Below are 22,503 nucleotides of genomic sequence, written 5' to 3'. Positions count from 1 at the left end.
TTGCAAGTACTATATGATATACCACCATATTATTAAACCATTAAGAAGATGTTACTGAACTGCATGCTGCGGAAATGAGAACTCTGAAACGAGTAGTCAAAAAGGCCAAAAACCCTTTCTAGAACTAGTAACTATTACTCTTATTAGGGGTACAGTGGGGGGTAGTGAGACATTTTTGATTACTGTGACTAGTCAGCCTATGAACACCACAGTGTTCAAAGCCAAATATATTGTTGGTTTATGACTGACAACCTCTTCCTTCTTTCTGTGAGAACAAGACAGAGCTGAGTTGAATCTGTGGGCTACTCAACAACAGTACACACTGGGACTGAACAGAACAGAACTGAAGTGAAATGTGTGTAAAAGTGTCCAATGTAGCCACTGTCTGAGCTTTTCATGCTGTTCTTTTATCTTTGATGTTTGGTAAATGGACGGGTACTCATATAGCCTTTCTACTCAGTTGAGCACTCAAAGCGGTTTCTTACTACAAGTCTCATCCACACAAACATTCATATGCTTTTATCTACGCCTAAGTGCTTCCTGGCATTGACACAGTCTGATGGATGCATCAGGGGCAACTTGGAGTTCAGTACCGTGTCCAAGGATACTTCAGCATGTGAACTGAAGGAGTTCGATTGGTACCAGATGTAGACATGGTTAACATCTATCTTTACTGGGTGTATGTGCTAACTGGGATTCAAACCCCAACCTGTTGTTCCAAAAACTAATGTCACTACTATACTGTCCAACTTTCAACCAATCAGCATTTGACGTATGTACAGTACGATTCATGTTGAACTAAGCATTTCTGGGTTTTTATTTGAAGGGCTGCACCCAAGCACGTTTAAGTAGCTTGCGTATAAACAGAATCGTAAATAACCTTTAAGAGTGAAATAACCGTTTTCTTAATTGCATTCCCCATTTCCTGCTCTTGCAACATAGCTTTCATCCACACATTCATCACTCCTCCCATCCACCTGAGCCTGCTAGATGTATCTTGTGTACGTAGTTTGGGCACCAGCCATGCTTATTTATTTATTTTTATCTTTTTGAATTTCGCATCAGCTCAGATGAAGCTGATGCACACACACCCACGTTTCTAAAAAAGAGGGCAATTAGAGCCCTTCTGTGTGTGTAACCATGTTGCATGTCAACCTGAGTGAAGACGCGCGCACACACACACACACACACACACAGGAACACATTAAGTGCACATGGTCTCACGGCAGATGGTTTGGAGAAGATGCCAGCAACTTACTGCACTGCTCAGCCCAGCAGACTGTGTGTGTGTGTGTGTGTATGTGGATGAAAAAGGAAACAATCCAGAAAAAAAGAGAACATTTGCGATAATTTGTGTCTGAGTGTCATCAACCCTGCTATGATGGGATACATTTTGCTGAGACTGTGATGTGTGTGTGTGTCTCCATTTAAAAAAAAAGAAAACAGTTTTTTTTCTTCACCAGAGGAGGTGAAGAAAAAAAACAAAACCAAAAACATGAAAACATGCATCGACTCCCTGGAGAGCACATTTATGGCGGTAATGAACAGCAGATCTGCCGTGCTGAAAGGACAGAAGAAGGCAATTACAGCTGAACGTCCTTCCAGGTTGTGACCCCGAGAACGAGAGAGAGAGAGGTAGAGCGAGAGAAAGAGTGTGTATGTGTGTCTTGGTGGGAGGCGAGAGGACTACAGGACAGGGACAGTGAGACCCATCTGCTGCTGGTTGTGACCAATCTGCTCTCTCTCTCTCTGTCTCACACACACATACACACACTCACACTCTGAAGCAGTAAATCACCAGGAAGAGGCCAACATTAACTGCAACACGCTACTCTGTGTCTCTGTGTGTGTGTGTTCTGACCTTCTCTTGCCAATGAAGGATCCCAATAATAACAAGGATGAAGACACACACGCCGATCAGTGCGATGGCCGTCAGCAACACGCTGTTGCTGGGAGTAAGGTACAATTTAGCGCTCCAACTAAGAAGAGGGAGAGAGAGGGAGGAAGAGAGACAAAGACAAAGAAAGATTGCCATATGCTGTTTTATGTTTTTGCCATAGTTTTATCTGACAGAAAAACAATGCAATTACCAAAATGGTGGACATTAGCAGAGACTGTGTTGTGTTAAAATAAATAAACGAACAACTCACTCACTTTCTGGTCATACAGCTGAACAGAATGAAAGACTGCGCTCTCTCTAGTTTCTAAGAACTTTTATGTACTTCCAGAAATCCAGCCACTTTGATGTATTAACTTTATCTTCATCATGATACATCTTGCATTCTGTTAGCTTGTACTTTGTGTGAAAAGACTACCAAGGCGCCTGTTTTCATATAAACAGTCAGTTAGTCTGATTTCACTCATGGTGTATATGTAGGTATGTGTGCGTTGGCAAACCTGGCAAACATGCAAGTGTTATGAGCCTATCGAGGAAAGTGCATGTGTGTCATTGTTTGTCTGAGATGACTAGCCATCTGGAGCTCCTCCTGGGTTTTCAGCTACATGTGAATATCGTCACGATAACATGAGGACACATGCTGCGAGGTAATAGTGTGTGCACGTGAGCATGTTTTCTCACTTCTGGGTATTGTTTTGTGAAGATATACCACAGAGACGCTGTCTGGAGCGAGCTGAGGGTAACATTAACTCGAATATGCCAGCAAATGACATCAGACGAGGCGGTTAAAAGTGTTGAATAGTGTCCATAGTAACAAATGTTAACAGGTTCTCTGAGCAAATGATATGACTGTGAACAAAGAAAGCAGCCATTTGTGACCTGTCTATATTGTATTATATCTAGAGGTGTAAGCGTTTATGTACCTGCGGGGTGTATCATGTGGGAAAGGCATGACAATAAGTTGAGAGTTGGGAATGATGGCTGTCCACTCCTTCGTCCTTATCTCCTGAAAAGAGAAGAAAAACACATTAACTGATTATCTTTATTCACAGTAATACATTATAGCAACCATATATGCGATACAAGCAGACTGCTTTAAGATATGCACACACCGACACAATATGTATGTTAAGCCCTCCGAGGCAGAGTAATGGGTCCCATTCTTAGCTACTGTGGACTTGCTATTTTAAGCCGTGTGTTTCAGACATAGACAACCTACTACTTGAAATAAATTACTTACTATGGTGAATAAACCCCTTTTTTTTCTTTATTGTGAGTGTGGTACATATGGCCGGGTGTATTTGCATGTATGATAAAGGATTTCTGTGGCAGTTTGTGTGCGAGCGCAGCCATCTGCAGAAGTCAGTCTCTGTCTTGATGAAATTCCCATGGTCTTTTCATCATGTAACGCATCACATCGCAGCAGCAGAAAGGTCTGCTTTGAAGACTGAATTTATGGGAGCTGAAAGTTAGAACACACATTAAAAGTACATACAAAATTCTAACTGAAGTCAATTATTTTGACAAAAATCTCCAGTCCAGTAATGACTCACTACATCACATCTGAAGACTGCAGCTCGAAGACTTACAAGTTAGAGATTCAGAATTACTATTAAGTAAGATAAGTAGTGTTTTTGAATATTAGCATTTCAATTTAGCAAATTCTGGAAAAACAAAAGTATTTTATGTTAATGATGTCTTGTCTCCTGTGTTTCATTTATAACTTGAATGCTCATGTTTACTGGTTTCTTTGATTGGTATTATATCAACAGTGATTATATTAACACTGAGTGTCCACAGTGGCAGGGATACTGCTTTTAAATTATGATACACTCATAGTTTACCCAAATAAGAGTTTTGCTTTATATTTCCTGATTAGATCTCGACTCATTTCTGTGTAGGCGAGGGAGAGACAGTGTTTGACAGACAGATCCCTCAGGCTCATCTTAAAGCTTATTTTAGTTTGAGATGTTTTAGTGTCAAAAGCTCTTGTTTGCAGGAACACTGTGAATATACTAAAGTACTTGTTCTTGTGTAGAAGCTGCTCAGTGCAACCACAATCTGACCTGCTGGTCACTGAACAGCTTCCCTGTGCAGGTAGGGGTACGGGTCTTACAAAAGGACACCACAGTGGCGATAATGAGGACAAATGGGACATACTGTCCAATTCTTTTCTTTTTTTTTTAGCCTTTTTTCTGCCTACATTTGTAGACTGGAGCAGATAACTTACACTTTACTATGATTTTAAAGCATTTAGCCACATGATTCAAAATTTAAATGCAAAAATGAAAGCCTGAAAGGTTAAGCAGAGCCGTTACATGCAGGTATCATGAAAATAAGCAAAAGTTAAAACAGTATAATGAATATATTGAACCTCATAGTTATGCATGAAAGCAGATTAGATTTCTTTTTTTAATTAAGACAAGGGTAATGAGACATATGTACAAGAAAAAAAAACGAATTTACAAAGAAAAAATGATTTTGCTTTTACAGCAAGAAACCATATTGTATATTTAATTGTATACTAAAAAGGTGGCAAAACCTCATCACACCACAAACATCCCTAATTACTAAATACTGCAATCATTTTTACTTTGTTAGCTCAAAGAGTAGGAGAAAGAAAGCCTGGTTTTAGCCTAGAAACATCAGGCTTTGACTTGGATTTGAATGAGGAAATCGCTTCTATAAAAGATCTGCAATTACAGAGTGCCTTTTAACTTTCTGCAAACCACTTTCCACTGTGTCCTTGCCAGAACAAGTTCAGTGTCTTGCACATGAATACTTTGGCACGAGAAGGGGCAACCTGTTTACCACACGAGTTAATTATGCCTTGCAAAGTGAATAAATGAGGCTACTTTGCAAGAGGAAAAAAAGTACTTCTTTTATATTGGGGAATATCTAAAGTGCTGAGACGGTTAAGACAGACTTAACATAACTGCAGAGTTTACAAACATTTGCTTGGAGAACTGTTTGACAGCAGCTCGACTCTGCATAAGTTTCAGTTTCATTTTTAGTTGTTTGCTGCCTTAGGGCTCAGCAACTAGTGGTGACATCTGACATGAGACTGACACAGGCCGTATTTAGCATCTTTTTTTAAACAGGGCTTAGGTTTCTGGAAAAGCCCAGTGTAATCGTCTGTGTCTGCTAGCGTTCTTATCCATATTATTCTGCTTTAAGAGCCTGCTCAGGCAACTGGGGTTGTTCTCTGGCTCATAATGGGTTAAGAGCGCAGTGGTATAAATAGGAGAAGGGGGCAATATATTAATGATTTAAAGGCTGTAACTATACTCGCAGTTCAGAGGAAAGAATTCCAGTTCTACGTTTGGCAGAATCTGTAAGTGCCACTGCTTTTTAATTGTGACTCTCCTTTCTTCATCAATTGGAAGGAACTACATCTTGCAGCTATTTTGAATAAGCGTACAGCAACGGCATTGCTTTTTACATAACAAGCACATTCTAGCCGCCAGCCATTGTCGCTTAGCTCTTGGAAAGCATTGCCGTTGGTGCGGCAACTGGCGGGGGAGCAGAGCTGGAGACGAGTCAGCCTCCACTACCGCTGCCTGGGAGCAGATCCGATCTGGCTGTTTGGAAGAGAAAAGTGTTCCTAAGTCTTCAGAGAGAACGAGAGATACTCTGGTTCAAAGCCAGGAAAACTGGCACACTATGGAGAGTGAGAGAGACAGATACAGAGTTAGAGGATGAGGAAGACAGAGAGAGAGTGAGAGTGACAAGTAGGGGACTGATTAGTGAAGTAAACCACTTTGAACAGCAAAGGGAATCCCCTGGGTGGAAGATAAGTGAACAGGAGGACTGAGACTCACAGAGAAAGACGAGGAGGGGTGAATAAATGAGAGGACTGATTGGACAGAGGGAAGAAGATATCCACTAAGATTCTACAAAACATCGCCTTCTGCGAAACAGCGGGCAGGAACTCTCTTTGTGCTGGAGAAAGTGTAAAGGGCACAGCAGGGGAGACAGTAAGAAAACAGGACAGAAATAAAGATTGAAACAAAACAAAAATGAGAGACAAGCAGATCAAGAGAGCTGGCAAACAGAAAGAGCTAAATAAGCCGACTGTGCAGGGTGGCGTAACGGTCAGATTTCTAAACCTTCGCCTCTTTTCTCATTACAGGTAGATTCGATGGAGGTACTCCACTCCCCAGTCCCTCTGGGCACCAAAGAAAAAACTACTCTGCATAATAGCGCACATCTTTAGGCATTAATTAATTCACACTGTAAAAGGGACAAGAGAGGAGGAAAAATGAGGGGAAAAGGATTGCATTCCTTTGCATGGGAAAAAGGAGGGTGTGGAAAGAGGACAATAACGCAGTTTGTTTGTGATGAGTGTTCCCGGTGCCCTACGCTGTCTGACTAGCGGACTGAGCCATCTGCAATTCTAATCAGCTGCTCAACGAAGACCTTGGTACCACACAGGAGGGAAAAGGGGCCCTGTCGTGCCTAATATTCAGAGTGACAGTGCTACGTTACAGAGAGAAAAAGACAGACGGAGATGAAGGCGGAGAGAGCTGAACTGAAGAGAGATGAGATTAGAGGTAGTGAAGAGTAGAAATATAGACAAAGAATAGATAAAAACCATAAAATAAAACCAATTATTTATTATTACTATACTGATCTGTTGCCGTATGACAGGAATCACATATGTGGTTGATTCAGAGTCATTCATAAACAGTCACTTAGCTTGTTGTTCAGCAAAGATGTGTAGAAGTAGTAAAAAAGGAAGCCATTAGCATTTCTCTTTCAGTGGGAAGCTCGCTACACCTTTATTAATTCCTCTGTTGATGTCATCAATCATCCCACACATTAAAAAGGAGCTGTGTAATCTAGCTTCCGTATAGCATCAATCTGTGTCACATAATTCTCTCAACCTTTATTTATTTTTTAGTCATAAAATGGGCAGGGAAATCTGATTTTCTTTCACCTAGATTCTACTGCGCAATCACGCCTCTAGTGAGATGTGGGTGGCAGAATATGCTTTTTCAAGTCAAATCATTGTTTATGACACCGGAGAAAATATTGTCCTCATTAAGCAGGAGAAGCAGAGGTAAATAAAATGTGAAAATCCCTACAAAAATAAAACTGCTGGCCTGTGTTTAGGTGAAATATACATAAATCAAACCAAAGACTTCCAGTAAAACTTGGAGAGAAAAAAAAAGTAGTAACTGTGAAGATTGTGAAGATGTCATTGTTTTTTTTTTTTTAAAGCTAAGACGCATGATAATTCATTTTTATATTTTATTTTTATATTTCAAGCATAAAAGCTGTCAAATGTACAGACTAACGTCTCCCTTTCTATATTTATGAAGTAACGTCAACAGCAAGCAAACAGTTGTTTGCCAAATGACATAAACACAAGGTATAAAATAGTTCCTTGCATAAACTACTGCTTTAATTAAGGAAAAATCTCAACCAAGCATTAAATGCCTTTGCAAGATTAGGGAGATAATGTAGTCTCTGTTTACCTCACTTTCTACTTTGATAAGAAAGTATGTGGAGGGAAATCCCTCTACTGAACCTTCACAAAACACCTTTCAAACTAATCTCACAATCCCTGGAAGAAATGTGCTACATCAAGCCCATCATGAAAAATGCTGGAGCAGTTGGAGAAAAACAACTTTTTTTGCTCTCCGCTTATGACATACAAAAAGTGCTTCAATTGCTCCCTCCATTAATTCATCCATCATTTGATATTTTCTTGGAAGATTTTCTTGTTTTTAAAACCACGATCCCGAGGCTCATTACAGAGACATTCAATGTCTTAGTCAGGCATGCCGCACACTGTTAAATTCAGGACACGTTAAGATGCTCAGAAATGACTTAATCTGGCATTTGACTACAAGTGTTGTATTTTAAATCACTTTGCACCTGGGGTTGTAAAAGGCTCATTTTTTTGCACAACTTTCCTTCCTTTTGCTATTTGCTGTGACATAAGCTCTGTAAAGGAATCTTCCTCAGACATTCTGTGAGACCATGAACCCTGCAGCAGAAGTACTGGCAGTTGTCTCGGTAAAATTTCCTCACCGTCTCTCCAGGCTGCCGGGGGATGCCAACGAAAAGGTGATCAAGGAAGTTGGCGCTGCGTCCGAGCCCCAGTACAGTGTAGGGCAACTGGAGGGAGAAATAAGCTGACTGGCTTAGCTGACCAGCTACAGGAGGGAAGACAAAGAAAAGACAAGTTTGCCATCAATGAGGTATTCTTTTCAGCAAACACTAAAACCAAGTCAGAATATACATTAAAAATATGCATGTATTGCCCTTGAATGTACAGACAAGCATGTGCGGTCTCCAGATGCTGAATCATTATGACTCTACTGCCACCACAGTTAACATTTTTGCATTAATTAATTCACTGGAAAGCACTCAAGAGGATGAAATTTGGTACACTTGCCAGTACAACTTTGTACTTCTGGCTGGTCAAGTTTGAAATTTATCATGAAAATATGTGGGGGAAAAAAGCTATATCATAATTCAGTAATCTATGAGAGTCGACAATGTGCAAAAAGAGTACAGCAAAAAGTCTTTAAAGAGCATTATTATAAGCAACTAAAAGTGGAAGGTCGCCGGTTCGATCCCTGGTCGTTGTGTCCTTGGGCAAGACACTTTACCCTACTGCTTACTGGTGATGGCCAGAGGGGCCGATGGCGCGATATGGCAGCCTCGCTTCTGTCAGTCTGCCCCAGGGCATCTGTGGCTACAACTGTAGCTGCCTCCACCAGTGTGTGAATGTGAGAGTGAATGAATAGTGGCATTGTAAAGCGCTTTGGGTGCCTTGAAAAGCGCTATATAAATGCAATCCATTATTATTATTATTATTATTATTCTGTTGGGCTTTTTAAGTCTTAGGCTTTGGAATTCATGTACTTTAGAAGTTACTTTCAAACACGCCATCCATCTTAATATTGCCAGACCACAAGGGACACTGCACCTTAAAACACCACAAAAACTGTGCAGGAATGACAAGAGGCAAGACAAAGGTGTTGATTTGGCCTCCAAACTCCCCAAATTTAAGCGTACAAGTACCAGAACAAGCCCGATCGACTCGCGACACCAAAAGGTTCCATTTCCGCCAACATCTTGGTGCCTGACAAAGTAGGAAACCTCAAAACGATTCTGTATCCAGGATCATTACAAGGTGTTGGTCTGGGATGGGTGGGAATGAGACACAGAAGGAAGTCTAACATCTGAAATCAAGTCAAATTTGTTTTTCGTACATTTAGAAACAACAAAGTGCTGTAGATTCCAAGAACCATATAAAGAACATTAAATCAACAACTTAGACTTCATCACTGGGCTCATATAATGTAAAACCATGTGCTCCAACCAAACCTATCCTGAGCACGACTGTTGATGACAACATGAATACGTACGAGTAACCATAATAAGAGGAATGAGAAGGAAATACACAACCAGAGCGACTGAGCCAGAGGGACTGCAGCATGAGACCTTGTGTTCTGACATGAAGCAGCGTCATAAAAGATACAAATCAGAGAGAGACACCTGAGGCCAGTGCAACACCTCTCTCTGTCTCTTCACCCAACCTCCCTCCTGTAATCTCTCCCCACTCACTTAATATTCTCATCCAATCCTCACTATTGTGTTTCCTCCTTTCTGCTCATCTCTCCATTCCTCTCTCTTGATACATCACTCTGATTTGGCCTTTTGCTTCCCCTTTTTCTCTCTCTCTTTCTCTCTCTCCCCTTCAGCTGCTGTATCTCGCCCACGCCACCCAACTCTGCCAAGTGCAGCCGACATAAATCAACCTCTATGTGGTAAACAAAGAGAGGGAAGGGGAGGGAGAGAAAGATGGAAGAAGAGAGAGAGAAAGCCTTGAGGCAGCCAGTGATCAGAACTAATGTGGATGGACTGCGTATTGCAGGCCAAGAGAAGCACAACAGCTATGCTTCTCTCTTTATTTTCTTTAATCTATGCCCAACCTCAGTTTGTCCGGTTCATTTTGGCCACCTGCAGTAAGGTCCTGTCAGTCCACCTGACTGCAGCTAAATATTTCTCTTCTTAAAAGTTGTTCCTCACTGCACAAATAAAGCTGGCTTTTTACCTCAAGAACACTGCAGGGGTACAAATTGACCAGCCAGTGGGTGAAAGTATCTAGTAGCTACTATATGGTGTTAGTGCAATGAAAGCCTGTCCTTGATGCTCTAATGTCCACTCTGTGGCTCCAGTTAGTATGGAAGCTCAATGAACACCATTGACTTTTGCCATCTTCAACCAAAGAAAGCTTTTCAGCCGTGTCTATTTATGCCTAAATTTCTCTCGCTTGTTATTGGTCTATGTATTTTATTTTCACAGCTTTTTAGCACCGGGATGCGGTTTTCTGAAGAGGCAGCGTAATTGCCTTAATCACACACTGCACATGGAGAGAGACAGACGATGGATGATCAAAAATATTGGCTGTTTCCAGGAGGAGCTGGACACTTACCTGAAGTACAAAGACACAGCTTTTATGAGACATTGAAGCTGAATCCTGGGGTGTCTGACATTTACTGAGGTGTGCGTGCATGTGCGTGCATTTGTGTGTGTGTTAGGGGAATTCACCAGATCAGTAGACTGGAAAGCTGTGTACTTCTGCAATAAAATTTGATTTATAAATGCTTTTTACACATAGCAACATTATCATACCAGGGATAACAATGTTTTTCAATGGGTCATTCAGTTGACCACTTGATCCAGCCTGAAATAGCTCAAAAACCATCAAACAGACTGGCAAAAATTGACTATAATTTACTACATACTGTAAGACAATGGATCCTGACTATGTTGGCAATTCTGAGACTTTTCATCCTACCCCAGCTGGTTAAATTTACATGTGCATTACATTTAAAACATGTGGACAAACACAAAATCCAAGTTTACCAAAAGTAGTTTTTCTGTCAACTACAAAGAAAAATAATTTAGGACAGTTGAGGATGTAAAAGGAGAAATAAATAGCAGCGACGCTTATAGCGACCCCAAATCCTGATGGATTTTCTTTCTTTTTTTTTCTTAAAAAAAAGAAAGAAAATCAGAATGATGGTGTTTCAAGACAGAGTACCTTTGTTGATATCTACAGAAACTGGGGCAACAAAAACCTCAACAACAACAGAAACGGCATCTCTGAGTAAGAATCAGAATGATTTGAATTAAAATAAATAAATAAAAATTCTTGTCAATTGCTACTTTTGTACACGCACATAAATGTGTGGGAACAAAACTGGTGAATGTGGGACAAGGGTGTGAGGATAACACGGTGGGGGGATTAACCAAGTAAACTTAATAGAGTTTTTGCTGCTTAACTTGACAGGTCGGAACTCTTTTTAACCACTTCTGTCTTTAATCTAAACAATTAAATAGCCTTTAGGGTTATTTTTTTTAATAGTTGACAACCAAATAATTTATTGGCAGACTAATTCTTCTCTGTTCTCTATCCTGCAGTTGTGAAAAAAAAAAACCCACTTCATTGCTTCACACAGAACCTCAGAGCCATGGTGCTGAACAAAAGGGGATTTTTGAGGGGATTGAACCTTTAGGCCAGGTTTGGTTTGATGGTTTTGACAGAAGGCTTCTCCTCGTTTGTGGGCAAGAGGTGGATAGCTTGCAGCCCGCCACTCAGCAGGGTAGAGTGGGTGAGAGAGAGTGTGTGTGTGTGTGTGTGTGTGCGCGCGTGTGTGTCTGTGTGTGTGTGTGATGGAGGATCAAGCAGGGTTATATTGCAGGCAGGGAGCCTGGCTTAACGTCTGCTGAGTACTGTGCGAGTGCGTGTCTGAGTAGACTGGCTAACAAACACGGCCACGGCTGGAGCAAAGCCATTTCACAACACGGGGAGGCTGGCAAAGGGTATTATGCAGAGCAGTGTATCGGAGTGTCTGCATTTTGTGTGCGCTTGTGCATATGCGAGCAAGCGCATTTCTGTCCTATCTTCCAATAGCAGAGCCAGCGGAGGTCTTGGCAGGGGATTCCACCCTGCACACATGACTGACAGCCTACAATCCATCTCTTAGAAGACAAAGCGGATTCGAAGTAGCACAAGCAGTCACCCTTGGTGTGTGTACATCTGTGCGGACTTCTCATTTTCTCAAGTTTTAAACACAGACACACTTGTGGGCAGCATGATGTGCTTCGATTCAACAAGTTACTGCTCCAAAGCCAAACACATCGACAAGCAAACACTCAAGACCACACGCCCACGAAAGAAAGTACACAGATATCCACAGGGTCCAACCCAATTTGTGCCAAAAGAAAGAGAAAAGAAAAATACAATAGAATGAAAAGAAAAAGTTGCTCTTCATTGAAGTATTACATTTCATTTTACTGACTATATAAAAAACAGTATAGTATAAAAAAGTCTTAGAAATCCTGCTTAAGTGCTTAGAACTGAACTTGATCATCCACCTTGTTACTCCAAACATAGATTGGTAGAATACAAAACACGTTAATGTCTATTTTATTATTTTGTGTTTATATTATTTTGAGACAAAGGAAAGTAAAATAAAAGATTTGGAAATGCCACCGACTGTACACCTACTAAAGTAAACTGAGATGAGTGCTGAACTGAAATGTTTTTAAATAGATCTGGACTAAAAATAAGACTTATAAATAAGACTTTTCAAAACAATAATTGAGGAGATAACAGGTTTCAAGTCCAAATTACCATAGATTCACTATGTATATATAATACCACATTAGACGTGGTATTATACAACTGACACCAATGGTTAAGGCAGATGGCTGCCCCTCCCTGAGCCAGGTTCTGTCAGTTTCTTCCAGTTAAAGAGCAGATATTTCTTGCCACTGTTACTAAATGTTTGTTCAAAGCAAGTTGTTCGTTTGTTGGCGTTTTCCCTGTATTATTATAGGGTCTTTGCCTTACAATATAAAGCGCCTTGAGGTGGTTGCTGCTGTGATTTGATACTATACAAGTAAAGCTGAACTGAATCAAATGTTTGCAGAACATATTGCAAGAACACAATACTTGCATTAAACTCCTTTGTAGTCAATGACTGACGTGAAGAACCCATGGACATCACCAAATTCTTTGTTTCCTCCCTTGAGATGCCCATCCAGGGCTTTACTACAGCCATCATCACGTTTAGCTTGTTTCTACATTCAGCATTGTATTTAATAACTAAAGAACATGCTATATCGGGTTGAAATCGGGTGACTGACATGGTCACAGAAATGCTGTTTGATCAGTTATGCAGGATTCTGCTGAATCTGAGCAGAGAGTATGGTGCTAAACACTTCAAAACTCATCCTGCTACTTCTACCAACAGTCTCATCATCAGTAAACACTACTGGCCCATGTACCACTGGCAGTGATATGGCATGCTTTGGATCATGAGCCGTTCCTTTCCTTCTACCTACTTTTATCTCTCTAATCTTGGTTTCTTCTTTCTAAACTATGCAGGCTTTAAAAAATATTTTCTGAAAGTCAAATCCTGACTTCCTGTTCTTGAGTATAACCAGTGGTTTGCACCTAAATGTTCTGTACTTTCTTTCATAAAGACCTCTCCTGATTAGGCCTCGCCTGGCTATAAAACCGCTTGTCGATTCATTTTAAACCTCTGAAAATGCACAAGTTTTGTAAAACCAGTTGAATTAGAGCTGAAAGATTTAAAATCAACTGTAGCGGTGTATAAAAATTGTGTGTTTGTCTAACAAATTATGGAAATTATTATTTTTCACTCTTCTAAATCATCATTATTAGTGCAGCACTTTTGTGTTATTTTATGTTTTATGTTTTCATTCTTGAATGAGCACCCTCCTGTGCAAAGTCTAGCTGTGGTAACTCTGATAGTCTTTCATTCTGTTTTGACTCACTGCCAGTTTTGGCATATGATACACAACTGAGTGTATTCTTTGACACCTGTATGCTAGTCACAGTACCTGAGATAACACTCTAGGCTGAAACTAATTCGGAACACTGCAAATTAAATGACTTCGATGTACCTGAGTGGAATCTCATTTTACTTTATGTTAATTGCATTTTACTCTACTGTGGGTTGAAGAGCAAGTGCTTTTCTTAGTTTCTAAAATGTATTTCACTTCCTCTCACACCATCATACTTTGTTTTCCTCACAACAGAATGCAAGCTAGGACCTTGATAAGGCTTTTGGGATACAAGCCCGCCCCCATGATATTTAAGCAGACACATTTTAACTCCTTGTGGGCATGAGAAAGCAAAAAAAAAAAAGAGTGAGACAAAGATGAGAGAGAAAGTCGGACAGAGAGAGGACATGGATGCCTCTGAGGGAGCTTCAACACGTTTGTGTGTGTCCATCTGCCGAGATCTTATGACACATCCTGTCTCTGGGCTCTACCACCTCTGGCCAGGCACATGCAGAATAACAATGTCATGTCTATCAGTCTGAAACCGAGTCAAATTTGTGTACGGGCACAAGATGGCAATAAGTGAGGCAAAAAAATCAAGAATAAATAAGGAATCTGAACATCAGACGTGTAAAACACAACTGTTAAAAGCAACAGCACACCATCTGCAAATCCTTCCACAGGAAAATGAAAAATGCACCAATATCATAATCCCAGTAAATTCATACAGGAAAGAAATACGGTCATAAACATAATTGGCTTGCAGTGCCGACACACTTACACACACACACTCTCTCTCTCTCACTCCCTGGGGTTTCAAAAACGAAACATTTTTTTTGAGAACTTCCTGGTGCCCGTCGCTATAGAAACCATTTGCTCCCCTGATGGCGATAAAAGGAGCAAATTGCAGAGATGTAGGGTGGAGCCATAAGGGACAGAAGCGCATACGCACGCACGCACGCACACACGCACACACACACACACACACACACACAGTACACCTGGCCTGAAGAGCCCCCTTCAGAGCCCTACAATGGTGTCAAGATCTGAACATTGATTTGCGTTTTACCACACGTGTGTGTGTGTGTGTGTGGTGAGACACTGAAAAAAAAAAGCAATGGGCTCTATAGTTGTTCTGTCTTTATCGCCATCTAGATTTGCGCTCTCTCTCAAATGATACAGCAATAAAACATGTTGACATCTGCATCCAGATGATGAATGAAATGGAAGCATGGTTGCATGTGTGAAGCAACAGACCTAAAGACAGTGTGCATCACTCTTGCTTGCTCACCGTTACTAAAAAATACAGTGTAGCTCCACGACATGTAAAATTTCTTAAATTTTATGTATTCACTTCAGTTTTCCCAGCCATGTCAGCTGTAGAAAGAAATGAAATAAAGCTACAAAACACCTGAAGAAAATGTGATTCAAATGAGAAGAAAAATATTCAGCCTGAATCAAAAATAAACTCAATTCTTTTAAGTTAAGAAGCCTGAAAACATTTAAGAATTGGGAATTTTACTGATGAACCAAAAGAGCATACAGTTATGAATAATGTTCTTGGATGGATGACCTCATTATTATACATTCTCTCAAAATGGAAGCATTCATCAATACTCTTGTTATGAGAAACTTTGGAAACCAGACCATGATGAATTAAGTCAATAGTACTACCCAGCAAAACAAGTGAGTAGTCAGTGTGCTATGTCTGGAATGATAAATGTGCACTTCAAGACTGGCAGAAGGAGGAGAAACCTGAGAGTTGGCAAAAAGTTTTGTCAGCCAGTGCTGAGTGCATTTAAAAATACAGGTCTGCTTCTTAGGATTGACAAACTTCCATCATGTGGGGAAAAAGTTTAACGTCGTCATTAAGTTATGGTACATGTCAACATTAGATACTTAAATAGAGTTTTATAATAATCAGTGCAGATGATTGGCAGGTGTGTTCAAATTACAGCAATCCCCATCAACTGCACACTTAAGAAAAACAATTTAACTGCTTGCATAGTGGCTTGCTTTTTCTGATATTATGAAAATGATCCAGTGAGATCTGATTTTGAAATCATTAGAATAGAGAAATAAACCACGCAGTTGTGAATAAGTCTCGACTTAGATCAATGTCAACATTTCTCACATTGCACTGTAGGGCTGTGCAATATGACCAAAATCTCATATCCCGATATAAGAATTCTATCGTCCGATAACGATATAAATCACAAAAATGTAACATTTTCTGTAAATTCTGTGAATCTCGGGCAGCTCGTCTTGCGTGAAGTGTTTCCAGCTGCGCGTCATGTAGCTGGAGTCGAGTGTTTTAAACGATGCATGAAACGATACGTTTTTAGACATAAGTTGTAACGGCCGCCGTTTTCTTTGTGAGTATTTATTACACGGCGTGCTGCAGGGAAAAGCCTGTTCTAACGTTTGAGTCTAAGGTTTATTTTTTAGCACCTGGCGGCTCTTTTTTACTTCTCATCCGTAAATAATCTGCTCTTTCACGTGATTCAGTTTATTTTGAAAAGTCTCAACAGGATCTTGAGCTTTATTGTGAAAGGTTTATGTGGAACATAAACAAGCGGACACGCGATGCTGTTACCGTTGTTGTTGCTAAGCACAACGCATAAAAACAGGCGCTTGTCCGTCTGTAGTGTGGTTATATTAAATATAAGAGAAAGAGAGAACTTTAAGAAATTAATATAGCCACTACAGTGACCATCAAAACGATGAAAAAACAGTTTATTTTGCAACACCACGAAACAAACGATAGCGTAAAATGAAACGATAGACGTTTTTATATCGTTATATCGAACAGCCCTATTGCATTGGACACCCTTGATTTGAAGACAGCAGCCAAAACCTCAACTTTACACAGATCTACTAGAAATGCACCATTTGGGATATCACAGGGCTGTAGGCAGAGTCCGAAAAACAGTTGTGTTTTGGGGTTGAGGGATTTTAAGTTCTTGGCACACAGAAAAGAAATGAGATACAGACTTTTACATTTGACCTAACAACAGTGTATAGTTTGGATAACAGAGGGGATTTCTTCACATTAATATACATAATACATTTTAAGAACATTTCCTACAGCATGAAATACATGTCTATAATATGAAATTCTTCCTGTACCAGGTTACTGTTTGGAAGAGTTCTTACACTACAACAGATTAAAATACTGCTCTGTTTGCAGAATAATATTCTGCCAGCAGTTCACATGCATGCTGCTTGGTGCAGCGCTGTAGGTCTGTTTATAGATATTATTGCTGATGATGCAAGACACAGTGGACTCTTAATAACAAATCTGAATTGAATTAAATGTGCACTTGTCTCCATGGACAAGTTCTTAAGCTGATCATTTCCAAATCCATTTATATTTAGCCACTGCCTTTTCTATTATGACAGAAAACATAAGTCTCTGCAATTTTCTGTACCACTGCACAAATCTTTGCTGACACATGATATTGGCAAAAACAACTGACACCAGAGCCTCTATGATGGAGTACCTAAGTGGAGCTTTGTTGTAAATGATAAGGCTAGTACGGCAGGTAAAATGTTTATCATGTTCCCACCCATCTCAGTTTAGTCTACTAATATTTATTAACTCCCACTAAACACAAAGAATATGATGGTTTTATTAACTGTACAGGCATTTACCTCAGCAGGAAGTTACATTTTTGATCCAATGAGGACACGTTTACAATCATTACAGTCATATTGCTTGAACCATATCATTGCTTTAGGTAAGTTACTTTCTTCAGCCAACAAACAAACTGAGAAAATCTCAGAACAAAAACACCGAAGGACACACTGTAGCTTCCTGAGATTAGTTTTACTCTCTGTGAAAAAGTTCATGATCCATTTCGATGCATACTGTATGAGCACTTGCTTCACGGAAACCAAAGGATGTTTAGCAACACACGGGACAACAGACAGGTAGGCAATAGAAGCATATTATAAGTTAAACAGTCTTGACAATATATGGTACCCATAAACTAGCTGCAGAAAAGAGAGATTAATGGGTGAGAAGAGAAAAGAGGCAAAGGGAGATAGGTGAAGGAGTGAAAAACATAGACGAGAAAAAACATGCTAAGCCTGATCAATAGTAATTCACCATATCTCGGTGTTGGGCTACCTCTCTTCTTTTCTTCTTTTCACAACAATATTTCCCTCTCCTCTCTCCCTCTCTCATCTTCGGTTCTGATCTCTCTCCACTTGCATCTCTTATCTTTGTCTTTTGTTCCACCCTCATTTTCACTCCTATCCTTTTCTCTCTGCGGCTCTGTCCTCTGCACCCTCTCATTTTCTCCCTTTTTAACCCTTTTCATTTCTCCCATCCACCTACTCCCCTATCTTTCTCCCAGTATTATGAATTCTCACTGTGTGTTTAAAAACTATCCTCAATATACCATGCAATAAATTTTCGGAGAAAAGGGTTGTGCTCACTATTGACCTGACGAGGTCTCTGAGAACAGGGTTACACTGTGCCCATAGATCAGTATGACGTCAAGTGAAATGGGCTGGCTTTTAGGATTCTGCTTGAGGAATCAGAGTGATGCAGCAAAAAGCAACATAACTGGTTCCAAGTGGACAGGTCAGCACTCACATAATTTCCTCTCTGAGGTCTCTTCTTAATTTTTTTGGATTTTTTTTTTTTTAGCAAACATTTAAAAGGTTAAGATCAATATGTTTTTGGATGAGTTGCTGCAGGTGAACATGTGTTTTTAAAGGTTAAGTATGTAGGTGTGTGTGTAATTGCTAATCCTGTGGACTCATTAACCTAATTGGACAGTCTACCGAGAGCTCCACATTGATGTGGGCGTGCTACGATTCTTCTCCCTATGAGCACTCCTTCCTTACGCTTTCTTTGCCTTTCCTGTTACTTTGCTCTTAAATGTCCCTTTCTTTCTTTGTCCGTGGTGAACATAAAGGAAATAGTCTTTGACACTACAGACACAACTGCACTGTCTGGACAATGTGAAGAACTCTTGAGCTTTCCTTATTCCCTGTTAGCATAGTAACATTATTCTTTCTACTTCAATTTCCAGCTTGGTGGGACTAAAGGCCAAAATATGTCTGGCAGAAACAACCTAATGTAATGAAGAGTTTTCCATCAAATTTATTTATGAGAGTGATGGTATTTTCTTAGTTTATTTCCCAAAATAAGAAAAATCTTTCAAGCTCCCAAGATAATTTGGATTAGAGTATAAGCACTGTTTTATCTCACTGTAATCAGCTGAGAAATTCACAGGTGGCTTTCAAGACATTGACAAGCTGTTTAAAAAATAACCGTCCTCCACCACGTTCCAGAGAAAGTGCGGACTCCTGATTGCTGTTGTGATACTAAGGCCATTAAACCCTTAATTTAAATTATAAACTAATAAATTTGCTTGACCACAGAAGACACAAAAGAAATTATACTTGCAGAGTGGTTTACGACCATCGAAGCAGCTGATGCGCCCGTTTACCGAAAACACACAGTACATACCAAATTCAATTTTGAAGTATAAGAGTGGCAAAATAAACCAAAAACAAACACAAAAAAAGAATAGTTTGTTTTGTGTGCTGCAGCCTGGAATTGCTTGCAGCTAATGGCGTGGAGATCAGTATTAAGTAAATGATGTTATCCCAAGGCCCGTTTACTCCCGCACCCACAGATTTTTTCCCTCTTCTCATTGCTGGGATGCATTCATGCTGAAGTTGTCAATAACGTTGTTGTTGTGGAACCTCAGCATCTAGCTGAGGGCTCTGGCTAGTGCTACAGAAGACGAGCAAAGGGATTTTTATAATTGGCAGGTAACTTAAAATGTTTTAAACAGCTTAACAAATCACCAGACACAAACTTTGCAGTTTGGATCACAGTACATGGATGGTAAATGGTAAATGGACTGATTCTTATATAGCGCTTTTCTACTCTCCCGGAGTACTCAAAGTGCTGTATACAACATGCCTCATTCACCCATTCACAAGTGCAAACTAATCTACATTCACACACAGTCACACTCCGATGAACGCATCGGAGGGCAATTTGGGGTTAGTATCTTGCCCAAGGACACTTGACATGCAGACTGGGGAAGCCTAGGATCCAACCACCAACCTTCCGATCAGTAGCTGATCTGCTCTACCACCTAAGCCACAGCCACCCTACATCTGTGAGATAAAGGCAGATGGGCTGTACTTTCTTAGGGAGAAAAAAATGTTCATTTTCGATAGATTCATCAGAGATGCCGAAGTAAAGGTAAGGACTGCTCAATGAAATTCAGTCAACTATCAATTTAAAGCTTGGGTACGGTTCCAAATTATGCTAGATTTTTTAATCAGTTATAAGATCTATACATGGTGTTGTGCCGAAGATTTTTCATAAAACAATTCAAGCATAGTAATTTTAAATTGTTCAAGGTTGTATGAAAATACTACGCAGTTTAGTATAGTTCATTGAAGACTAAATTGGTTAGTCTACTGTACTGTTGACAGAAGTTGACAGTGGTGCACTATGCTGCACTGGTGCAGAGCAGGCTGTGGTGTTCATGCTCACTGTTAGGTCACATCAAGAGTTCCAGACATAAATTTAAACTGATCAGTCTGCTTCTGTTGTTGCAGTCAATGAAATCCACAAAAAAAAAGCAGTAAACCTCAGAGCAGCAGCACCAGGAGCAGGTGAACTGATTCCAGCTTGTATGTAAAGACAACAAATTTACTGGAGCTCACAATAAAAATGTTTACACGTGTTCTAAACATGTTTTTCCTGACACTGCAGTTTTGATCATGCTTATAGATGCACATTATATTCAAACACTGTCCCCTGATTGTCTAAAGTTGGGACCCTGAGAGGAACACAATGCAGTGTCCAGAGCGGAGGAGAAAAAGGATTAAAAAGGTTGTTAATGAATAACTTCAACTATTCATCTCCACCCCCTCACTCCCTCTGTGCCTCAGCAGGAGTTAGTTGATAATGAGGTGTGGTGTTGTCAGAATCACAGCCCATGCTCATCTATCCAACCTGCTTAGTAAGGGGCATGGCGCACCACTGTCTGGTACGATATACATACAAGGTCACAATGAGACAGATGTTAGGGTATGCACGCATGCACATGCTGCTACCCAGACAGAACACATATAGAAATACAGTATGCACACACTGCAGAATGTATAAAAGATAAATAGATGAACACATACGTATTATACTGCAGTGCAATCTAATCAGAGGGTGATATGATTATTATATCGTTTTTGAGTATATATGATGTTCCCCTCAGCTGTGGTACAGGGAAGTTAAACTCATTTTAAGTCACAGTTCACATACAGTATAGCCCAGTTTGATTTCAAGTGGGCTGGACCAATTAATCCAGTGAAACCATTAAATAATTGATAAAGAATATAAAACTGTATGATTACATTTTTGAAAATGTTCACATTAAATGAATCAACGTGAAACCCTGAAATCTCTTTGAAAAAATAAGTGCAATTTCAACAACTGCACTTAAAAACTGCCTTTCCAGATTCAGTCAGTTTATTGTTATTGGAAAGAGGAACTATTTTTGTAACTTACAAGAACAAATCCACATGACAACTTTCTTCATTGTGTTAAAACTAATGATTTATACCTCTGTCGTGGAAGAAATTAACAGTTTGAAAATCACATCTACTGATGTGGTCCATTCAAAGCTACTTGCAAAACAATGCTCTGTGATGCAAAATACTACGAAAAGTCCAAAAATAATTTGTCTGTGAAGGTTCTCAGTCATCCAGGTCATCGTAGTCAAAGGAGCTTGCAAAGAAAAGCGTCTGGACTTCTTTAAGTTTACTTGAAGACGTTTCACCTCTCATCCGAGAAGCTTCTTCAGTTCTAAGGTCAAATGGTGGAGAGTCCCAGATATAAACCTAGTGGGAGTATCCCCCCACAGAGGGACAAAAGGACCCCCTGATGATCTTCTAATCGCCTGAGCCAAGGTGTGAAACTGGGTGTGGGTCCCAATCAGCCAGAGTTTCGGGTGTGTTCATTGTGAAACCTGGCCCCACCTTATCATGCGAATTCCTGAGGTCAGATGGCCCAGGATGTGAGTGGGCGTTAAGGCGTCTGGGAAGGGATCTCAAAACTGGATTATAGATGGCAGAGAGTTGGTGTCGTAAACCCCCGCCTCTGTTCAAAGATGGTCGCTCACAGTGGACATAGATGGCTTCTTTCACTCCTCTTTCAAACCATCTGTCCTCTCTGTCCAAAATGTGAACATTGGCATCCTCGAAAGAGTGTCCTTTATCCTTAAGATGCAGATGGACTGCTGAGTCTTGTCCTGTGGAGGTGGCTCTTCTGTGTTGTGCCATGCGCTTGTGAAGTGGCTGTTTGGTCTCTCCAATGTAGAGGTCTGGGCATTCCTCGCTGCACTGTACAGCATACACCACATTGTTAAGTCTGTGTTTTGGCGTTTTGTCTTTCGGGTGAACCAGTTTTTGTCTGAGCGTGTTGCTGGGTCTGAAATGCACCGGGATGTCATGCTTGGAGAAAACTCTCCTAAGTTTTTCTGATACACCGGCTACATAGGGGATGACAATGTTGTTGCGTCTGTCCTTCTTATCCTCCCTCGTTGGTGTCTGGTCTTCTTTTCTGTGCCTCTTTGCTGACTTTAAGAACGCCCATTTAGGATAGCCGCACGTTTTGAGTGCTTCCTTTACATGTGTGTGTTCCTTCTTTTTTCCTTCAGGCTTAGAGGGAACATGTTCTGCCCGGTGGTGTAGGGTCCTAATTACTCCAAGTTTGTGTTCCAAAGGGT

The 22,503-nt window shown here is 40.3% G+C and overlaps 1 protein-coding gene across 1 annotated transcript in view; it reads right to left on the bottom strand.

Annotated features, from left to right (window-relative positions):
- The window catches only part of itfg1 (integrin alpha FG-GAP repeat containing 1), a 165,002-nt gene that overhangs the window by 11,598 nt on the left and 130,901 nt on the right, over nucleotides 1-22,503 (bottom strand). The window contains exons 15-17 of the mRNA XM_084927789.1: nucleotides 7,937-8,061; nucleotides 2,821-2,903; nucleotides 1,862-1,979 (exon numbers count right to left, since the gene is read on the bottom strand). Coding sequence (XP_084783915.1) covers nucleotides 1,862-1,979; nucleotides 2,821-2,903; nucleotides 7,937-8,061 — 326 coding nt within the window. The remainder of the gene's footprint in view (nucleotides 1-1,861; nucleotides 1,980-2,820; nucleotides 2,904-7,936; nucleotides 8,062-22,503) is intronic.

The sequence above is a fragment of the Perissodus microlepis genome, chromosome 1, assembly GCF_051167445.1.
Source record: "Perissodus microlepis isolate ML-2025 ecotype Zambia chromosome 1, ASM5116744v1, whole genome shotgun sequence".
Taxonomy (NCBI): Eukaryota; Metazoa; Chordata; class Actinopteri; order Cichliformes; family Cichlidae; genus Perissodus; species Perissodus microlepis.
This window is presented reverse-complemented; position numbering and strand designations above follow the sequence as displayed.